The 9,437-nt window shown below is 47.9% G+C and overlaps 1 protein-coding gene across 1 annotated transcript; it reads left to right on the top strand.

Annotated features, from left to right (window-relative positions):
- Nucleotides 1-1,860: 1,860 nt before the first annotated feature.
- Nucleotides 1,861-8,935, top strand: Pmar_PMAR029301 (hypothetical protein; the record flags this gene model as incomplete). The annotated part of the gene is made up of 16 exons (XM_002782394.1): nt 1,861-1,986; nt 2,045-2,164; nt 2,245-2,280; nt 2,712-2,844; nt 3,003-3,134; nt 3,256-3,446; nt 3,501-3,593; nt 3,655-3,975; nt 4,022-4,231; nt 4,397-4,494; nt 6,621-6,732; nt 6,789-6,874; nt 6,928-7,042; nt 7,091-7,203; nt 7,250-7,509; nt 7,560-8,935. 16 exons carry the CDS (start codon nt 1,861-1,863, stop codon nt 8,933-8,935), a joined length of 3,522 nt encoding a protein of 1,173 aa, XP_002782440.1.
- Nucleotides 8,936-9,437: the final 502 nt, after the last annotated feature.

The following is a 9,437-nucleotide window of genomic DNA, read 5'->3' as shown; positions in this document are numbered from 1 at the left end:
TACGCGGTCATGTCGGGGTTGATGCTACTTACCGTCATCTTCGGAAAGTCTTCTGGGCACCAGCACTACGTAAGTCCGTCAAGGGCGTTGTTCGCTCTTGTGCTGCTTGCCTAGTGACCGCTCCTCTAAAAAAACTACGACATGAGAGTCATCTGAAATGTCCTTCGTCGCCATTTGAGGTGATTGGGTGCGATCTGGTAGGACCTTTGGTGCCGGGCGCTATACAAACTGGTGGTAGTAGTGGTGCTCGTTGGATACTCACTGTTACGGATTTGTTAAGTCGTTATTGTCTTCTATTTCCGCTCAGTGATATCTCGACTTCATCTATTTGTAAAGTATTAGAACGTGAAGTATTTCTGGTCTACAGAGCACCGGCTACACTCATCACTGATTTAGGAAGTAATCTTATTTCCTATGCTTTTGATGCCCTCTGTGCTTACTATGCCTGTACGCACCTCACCTTACCAGTTCGCCATCCTTCTTCAGGAGGCTTTTACGAAGTAGCTCATTTGCACTTAGTCAGGTGTCTACGTCGTTGCCTCCAAGGGCGAAAGTCTAGTTCATGGCCTGAACTTTTGAGACTCATTCAGGCTTCCATGAACAATACGATCGACGAGGCCACTGGACTTACTCCTCACCACATCGTTTTTGGATTCGATGCGGTGTTACCATTTGAGAATATGTTGATGTCGTCTCTACCTCAACAGGCTCTTACGATTGATTCGATTAAAGAATATATGTCCTACCCCAATGAAACTCGCTGTGGGGTAGTTCTTAATGCTGTGAAGAAGTTAGAGAAGAGCCGGCAGAGGATGACCAAGAATTGGCGAGACGAATGGAGGAAGCGCAGATCCGCTACAGTAGGTCCAGTCATTCGTCCTATTTACGAGATTGGTCGAAAAGTGTTGGTCTATCAACCCGTTTCCCACAAGCTTGATGCAATGTGGGTTCCTGGGGTAGTAACTCGACATTTGGGAAAGGAGTGTGTTGAGGTCAAGTTCTCTGATGGTTCGGTCCAAGTTTACCACAAGGACCATATTAAAGATGACAGTGGTTTATCTCAAACTCAAGATCCCAGATTGAGGGTTTGTACATCCCTTCCACATAATAAACGGACTAGTGGCCGTGTAGGGCGGAATATCCTTGGGGACACTGTGAAGAGAGTCCCCAGTCGGAGCTTACACAACTGGGTCATCACGTTCAGATCATCATTACTATCTGTGCGTCTGCGTGCTACTTTCGCACGCAGACCCAAGTTCTGGTATAGATCCTCTACTCATCTTATGTTGTGTTGAACACTATCACCCATGTCTAGAGACCGGTCTCCCTTCCTTTATCGGCTCCTTTCGGCATCTGACCTAATGTATGACGATAATACCATGAGGTCGTGGTGATGACACTGATTGTAACTAGTAATATGAATGATGATGACGAGGGCACATGAATGTGTTGTATAACGATAAGTCAATAACAATATTCAAAGAATAATAAAATGAATAGGTACCAATGTAACCTCATCAACAAGTGTTGATACTTCATCTGTCTCTCCCTTACTGGGCGAGCATCACCACTCACCTCCACATGGTCTTGTTTAGTTTCTCAAAGAAGATATATCCCACTCGCTCGCCTCGCTATTTTCCGATGCTTTCTGAGCCCATTGACAAGGCCTGTTGGAGACAATGTTGTGATGATTCTGATGTGGTGTAGGTATCAGCTTATCCCTCCTTCTTACTGGTAGTATATTCCACTATCATTATCACCAGGTATCATCATACGCCACACATTATCCATCTATCCTTACCGTTTCCGAGTTACTAAGTGGTGTCAATAAAATAGTGCCTTCTTCTTCTCCTTCTCTATATGCCGCCTCTTGCCAGTCAGCATGGTAAGGCTGATCGTAAGTTCCAGCATAAACTGGATGATATCAATACTAGGCTCACAGCACCATTAGTACCTGTGGGTAGAGAGGCAGTAGTAGCAGCTCAGGTAGTCATTACAGGAACACCTTGCCACGCTGGTCCTAAGGTGTATGAGGTCCTCTCAGGCATTGGCGAGGAAGCATCCATCCCATCGAGAGGCCGTTTTAGACTCGTTAATAGCAGCCGCTACTGCTGTTGAGGAGGACTCTCCCCGGAGTGTGGAGGAGGAGGGGTACGGGAGACCGGTAAGCACCCTAATCATCAACACTGTCAAGAGGGCAACTTGTGGATCTTCGTGGTGGAAAACATCATCTCGTGATCTTAGTTGACGCAACATAAACAGTGCTTCGAAACACTCTTGGTAGGTCAAGGAAGTGAGGTTACTGCAGAAGGATCGAATGCCATCATCATTTGAGAGCCCTCGTCCTCCTCCTCCTAGAGCTGTTAGGGGCACCATTATCGATACATTAGTGAGTATGATGAAGGGTGACGATAACGGTGATGGTACCCCGATATTCACTGAGTCGGAGATAACAGTAAGGATGAGGTCTGCAGCAGCATCCGAGGAGTTGGAGAAGGTTGATGAAGTCCCTTGGTGGCTAAGGGTTTATGTAAGCAGTAGGGAAGGTACCCTTGCTGCTGTTGCTACTCACCCGGTCAGTGGGAAAGTACCGAGTATGAGGATCGCTTCTGGAATTGCTCTTCACTTGTGAATGACTGTTCCAGAATTTTATTCCGACTATCATGATCAGCTTAAATATTTCGCATTAACTGTCTTCACGGTTTTCGTAGGTATATGACCTCGGCTGTGCCCGGAGTACGGACTCTGAGTCAAGAATGCTTTTTGAATCGGAAATTAACGACCTTGTAGCCCGTCATCCCTGTCGAAGCCTTTGCAGAGCTGTTGTTACTGAGCTTATCACATGTAGGAGTGATGGTGCTGGGCATCAATCTACGTTAGTGGATACTCGCTACTCCTCGCTCTACTGGGAGTGTTGGGGGGGAGGGCTACCCGATCGATACAATACCGCATCATGACGTATTGGTATTTGGCAGGTGTTGGCTTGTTGAATATTGATGTAGGCTTGAGGCCAACTGTAAAGCGATGCCTTACCATCCTACCTATCGACACATCGAAAGCTCTACTCAATTCAAGTCATTCTACTGAGGTACCTCAATGGGTCTTGGAGGATATCATCACCACTACTCTACAAGGTGATAAGGGATATCTAGGGTGATGATGATATGCCTCTCATCATGCCCTACCGCATAGTGAGTAGCATACGTTCACTTCATATGAACGATGGACTCTATGGTGGAAGCTCTCCCCTTTTAGTCCCCCTCCCCGGTGGTAATCAGACCTTCACCGATATCATCAGCGTCATCTTGAGTGCAGGAGGTGTTCCGGTTACCTCGGCATTGATGTTGGTTGCAGAAAGGCTTCTACGAACGGTCTATAGGGGTAGTCATGAAGGAGTACGAGGGCTTGTATATCTACTCGCCAACATCCAACAGCAGCTACCACCGGTAGGAATGGCTGTATCACTTAGGAGGCATAGCATGATCGGCTGCATCATTCAGGCTGTACCTGTGTACTTGTCGTTTATAGTGGAGGTGGTGATTGCCATATCCCTCTGGGAGCTAGGAGACCATATTGCCTACCACACGGCTGAGGTAGTAGAAGTACTCCCTAGAGTCGACCTATCTTCTACGGGTATACCACTCTTCATGCTAGATGTTAATCGATTGTTGTCCTGTTATCTACAAGGATGATATACCCGTGCGATACCTCCTCATAGCGGCCGTTATGGCTCTGCCGGACCCCCGACTGTCGTCTAGGTACTATCATTCCTTCTTCATGCTCAACTATCCGTGTAGTCTCGATAAGAAGCTATCACCACTTGATCGAGATGTGGCCTCAGTACAAGAGAGTACCCAAGTGAAGGTACCAGGCTCTCTACCATTAGCTGCAATGTGGTTGGAGTGGTCTAAGACGATGATGGATGGCGATGCCTCGATTACCAATGAGGACCTGCCTCCGCTGGCTATTGCTACAGTACTACGTCATCCGATACTGGATCAATCCCCTATTCTCTTATCAGCTCCTTTATCGTCTGTCCACTTATGCTTCTGAAGTGGATGAGCATGTGGTGGTATGTCTGGTATCGGGCCGAGGATTCTCTCTGCGTATGCTACCACACATAGCGTTATTGATACCTAAGCTATCATCAAAGGGAACTGAGATGCTGGCCTTCGCTATGGCGGCTCATCTAGGGTCTCATACGGAGATCTCGAAGCAAGCTGCAGTGAAGGTAAGTCTCACTGTTTGAATACTCACCGTGTACGCTCTAGCATGCAGCCCCTGGTGTATCGGACCATGACCTCATTCTTTCCCTTGCCTCAAGCAGCTGCTGCAGTGGCTAAGCATTTACTCAGAGTAGGAAGGATATGTGATGACAATCGGTATTTGATAACAGGTTATACCGGACGTCTATATTGATAAGCTACTTGATGGGCTCGTTGAGTGCCATATGGAAGACTCCTACATACAGCTCTTGGAGGCTTATACCACCGAGTAAGGGCTAGCTCCTCCTACTAAGCACAAACTAGTATGGTGTAGGTATCCAGCGAGGGTAGCTAGCATACATCTTAATCGAGTACAAGAACTATTAGCTTATGATAGATCCGACTATGCACGATCTAGAGGATTGTGGATGATACATCAACTCTGTGAGCTTATGATGCTACCTTGGTTGTGTGTGTATTGGCAAGGACAGGTTCTGAGGAGTGCATGGATACTACTAAGACTTGGCAGGTCTTTCGGAAGAAGAATAAGTATCTATTTGACTTATGTGAATGTGGCGAGATGACTGGGCAGGAGATAGGCATCATCATCATTAGTTCGTGTAGGTGATGCAGACTTTAACAGGTCCTTCAGCTAGCTGCGGACGTCCCTCAATGGATCGGCATAGAGTTCATTTGGAAGAATGTTTATGAAAATCCCACATTTAACCGCCATGCCTGGGAGGCTCTAGCGCGGGTGAGTAGTAGCGGTAGTAGTCGGTAGAGTAGTAGGGCATTTGCCGACATATTGCTGCGTAGCCGATACGGCTTTAAATTGCATCTCTCATTGAGGGATGACGTCCAGAAAGGCAGCGATGTATCTACGAGCACCGACAACTCATCTCATCTGAACAGTGGAATGGTGACCTCTGCCCTTCCTCTGTATCATCTATGTAATCGAGGGCAGACTATTCATCGACATGGTTAACTATCCCGGGCAACGAATAAGCGAACCCCACGATCCGAAGACCTCGAGGCACAACCAAACGATAACCTCCACATTTCAAGGCTTGATTCAGGATCATCACTTCGGGTTTTCTGGGATTATGATATCTGGGGATTGGATCTGAGAGCAAGGACTCGATGCTCTCAGATCCAATACTAATAATATTACCAGTCTTGCCTTCCTGAGCAATGCTTTGGTCTCGACCACTCGAACCGACAGGAGTAGAAGACACCGCTGTGGCTAGCGGGCAGAGGTGTTACTGTTCTTCCAATACGTAGACCAACGGGTCGTTGAATGGCGACAGAGTATTCTATGTCGATGGCAAGGTCTATAACACTCCCTACGTAGGGATTCTCTACGTATATCAGAGACACCTATTCTGCCGACGAGATCTTCCGGGAAGTCAATGCTGAGGTAGACGACAACTTTCGGCTTGGTGCTCACTTCACAGGTTGCCGCAGCATATGAATATACGCAAATGAGCACGAAAATAGTATTTCCAGCTTTGTTGCGCGGTCGATATCCAGGGATAGTGTCCCTAATAATACGGCTTAGCTATCTTTCTGGGAGTCTTGGATAGTGCTTGTCGGTGGCAGTCCAGTTCTGGCATGCATCTCCATGCTTCGATAGGTGCCTTGTCGTAGTACGCCAATTCATATATAAGTGGTGTTCGTGTCTACGACTCGTCTATTGTTACAGTGGGGATAGTAGCCAGTACTCACATGATATTGTCTGGATAGGCTGGGACCAGGCCGGCTCGTGCTTATGCTAGGGTCTTGTAATCCACATTTGGTGTTATTCATAGGTGTTGAGGAGTCGTGATAGACAGTTCATCATCGATGGCCCGCCTAGACAAGCAGGGCCTCTTCTGGCGACATTCAGCCCACCTACTATCGTCCTCCGGGCAGCTGACGTGATACAGGATTATTTTACTGCAGCGGAAAAGGCCACTCAGGACGATATGGTAGGAGTATCAATGCACCGGTAGGGCGGCATTTGGTGGATCTCAGGCGGCCATGGGATCGTGTCTAGCGGCACTCGGCGATATCGAAATTGCTGATATTGGCCGTAGTGTTTTCGTTGCGTCCTCCTCCTCCTCCTCAGCAGCTGAGCAGGCTGAATCATCTAACGCTACCTCACCTCTTGGACGGAGACTCAGTGATCATTCGGCAACGCTTTCTTGATGTTAGCGACGGCGTCTTCACTCAGATGGATTCATGAAGACAGCATCGAGACGATCACCATTAGCCCAGCTAGCAGTAGCAAAGGGGCCAGCAGGAAGCGCTACACTACCTGCATTGAGACGATTGCTGGGGTCAGTGAGAGGACTACCATCTGGCGTCTTTGGAGGGAAGTAGATGATGCATAAAGAGGAGGAGGAAGAGGGTTGTGTTTGCAATGGGACAGTATAGGTACATGTTGGCGACTAGCTGGAAGAAGTTTATGAACAGGCTTGTAAAGAGTGGCAATATTAAGCCCATGGAGATCTTTGATACCCTCATAGAGGCTTTGGATACGAACCCGGTACTCACTTCTCAGTGGTCATGTATGATGATAATGATGACAGTGATGACGATCAGGTGAATGCTCTCTTGGGTTTATCAGCGTTGGGTAGATGTCGAGCTATGCAGTTCTCTATGAAGGCCAAGGATGCTATAGAGGGAGTGTAGTGACGACCGCCGCCTCGACCACGACTATATCGATAAGTCATCTATTCAGCCTCCACGCCGCGGACGAGTCGGATATCCTCGAATCTGTTCGGTCGACTGCTGTTATAGCATTGGCCTTGTTACTTGGTTCGCTACCCTATAATGAAGCTATCACTGCTGCCGAGGTAGGGTAGTCCAAAAGGGATTATGAATGAAAGCCATTTCCCTTTCAGAGTCTATTCGCTCCTTTGGAGCATTCAAGCTCGGCCATTGATACTACCACAAGGCTCTGGATGATGCCTTACTTGTGTTTATTCCATCCTGCTAGGGTTGATCACGTCATTGAGTGAGTGAACTACCTTTGCTCTTTGTGAACTCATATGCTCCCTCAGTTGTTTGCTTATGGGCTGCAAGGATCCTGGTACTGCCACTGCATGTGGGTATGGTCTTGCCTTATTTGTTATACTCCATTTTGGCCGTCCGGAGGTTTTACAAAGCCTCATCAGTCGTCTGAAGGATACTCAACCATCGCCAGTTGATACCTGTGCACGCGTGCTATGTGGACTAGATGTCAACGACAATTGGCATTTCATTGGTGAATTGGGGATGATTGCTGCCGGTCTTGCTGGACTGCCCCCAGACCGAATCACGGGTAAGATAGCTGCTCATCTGTCGTCTCGATGCACTTCACGAGGCTTTCAGGGCCATATGATAGGGCCGACCCAGAGCTGAGGGTCCTGTATGTTGGTGCACTCTTTGGATGCCCGGGGACTCTGCCTATCATACCACCAGAAAGCTTCACTGCGCCACGAAACTGCTTCAGTGATAATGCTCTTACTGTGGTCGACAAGTTGGAGAAGTATGACAATGAATGCACCATCGGAGTGGCAATTCAACTAATGCAATCAGCCGAATCGATTACCTTCACGAGTGCAAAGCATAAGCAACGAGAGATCAATGCCTTGTCCTACATCAAGGAGGGGAGTGCTCTTCAGTACATCCTGCACAGTTCACAAGCAGACAAATCGTCACCGCGCCACGAGATTAGCTTAATAGCGGCGACTAGACTAACTAAGGCCCTTCCGCGCAAGTGTATGCGTATCCTCCTAGGAGGTTCTCAAGGATTAGATGCCACTTCTGGTTTGAAGATACGTTTGTTGTCGTACTGTGGTGAAGTCGGCTTATCGGAAATGTTTGACCTCTACACTCGATCGGCCTCAGTACCAGAGGATACTCTAGTGTCTCTGATTCGAATAGTTGGTAGTTTATCCATGGAGTCCATGGACGCACCAATGATATCTGCACTAGTAGCCTTGGCTCAGGCTGCGTCCAAGAGCGAGAACACTGCCGCACAGTTCCTCGATAGTTTGATGACTATGTTGTCCGCTTGGAGGGGATCTTCCGATGACTCTAAGGATGTCGACACATGCTGTGGGGACGTAGTGGAACCTTTGATAACCGGAGCCCCGCAACTTTTCGCTCGCCCGAGGCTCTGGATGGCTTGTCTAGATCTGCTGAATGAGAATGTATCCGACCTGTCCCTTGAGGAAGTGAGGAGTCTCGACCCACTGTTGACGACTCGAATAGGAAGGTTCCAACCAGCCATTCGAAAGGAGCTGTTGCTTTTAGAAAAAGCCGATAAGCTTTGTTGTGAAGGACGGGATCTGTTGACCATTGGTGATAACTTCGTTACCATTGGTGGCGGCATACAAGGTAGCCGTAGGATGATCCTTGGTCTGGCTGAACGATTCAAGAGTGAAGCTGAAGATAGTGTAGTTCGTAAGGTATGCAGGCATCTTGTGGCAGCTATGGGACTGTCGATTGCCGCTCCGAGGGAACTACGCCTCGCTGCTACGTCCTATGCTGTTACCGAGCAAATTGATACTATTCTACCAGCTCGTCTAGCAGAAGGGTGGCAGCATACGATATCTACGAATGTGATGTGTAATATCGATCACATGATCGATTATCTTGGCAAGTGTTTGATTTGTGGAGATATATTTCCTGCGAGTGAGGACCCCAATATTCACCAGCTCGTCGAGGATATGTTCTCTGCTCATTGCTGTGTTCCTTATTAACCTTACTTGAGTTGGTCAATCCCCCGGTCATAATTACCAGTATCTGCACTCCTCATGATCGCTCTTGGCTGTATGTGTCGTCCTATTCCCTCATTAAGTATGAAAGGCCGCCTCTATTGACGTGATGATTGTCAAATAGCTGTCATCAGATTATAATACGAGTTCCTTGAAGAGGCCTCGGACGTATTCACCACAGTCCCTGCACACTAGGGTCGATGATGGATCAGCTGAATACATAGAGCTCGTCACTGTTGCCAACGCGATGGCTGGTGAACTAGCTCGGTGAGCATTAACAACCGATGTCGTCGATATTCCATCCAAAGACGTGCTTCTAAAGATTACCATCGTCGTCGTCGGGGAGGAGGATTTCCTATCTTGAAGAGCCTCGTCGATGTGTGACGGCGGTTATGAGGGCGACTCTCATCGATTGGATCATTGAAGTTCAAGAGAGCATCGACCCCTCTCAGCGTCGTCAAGAGTCTCTCTTCCTTGCTGTGAGCCC

This window comes from Perkinsus marinus, assembly GCF_000006405.1.
Source record: "Perkinsus marinus ATCC 50983 genomic scaffold scf_1104296939758, whole genome shotgun sequence".
Lineage (NCBI taxonomy): Eukaryota > Perkinsozoa > Perkinsida > Perkinsidae > Perkinsus > Perkinsus marinus.
The sequence above is the reverse complement of the archived record's forward strand: the minus strand, read 5'-3'. Positions and strand labels throughout refer to the sequence as shown.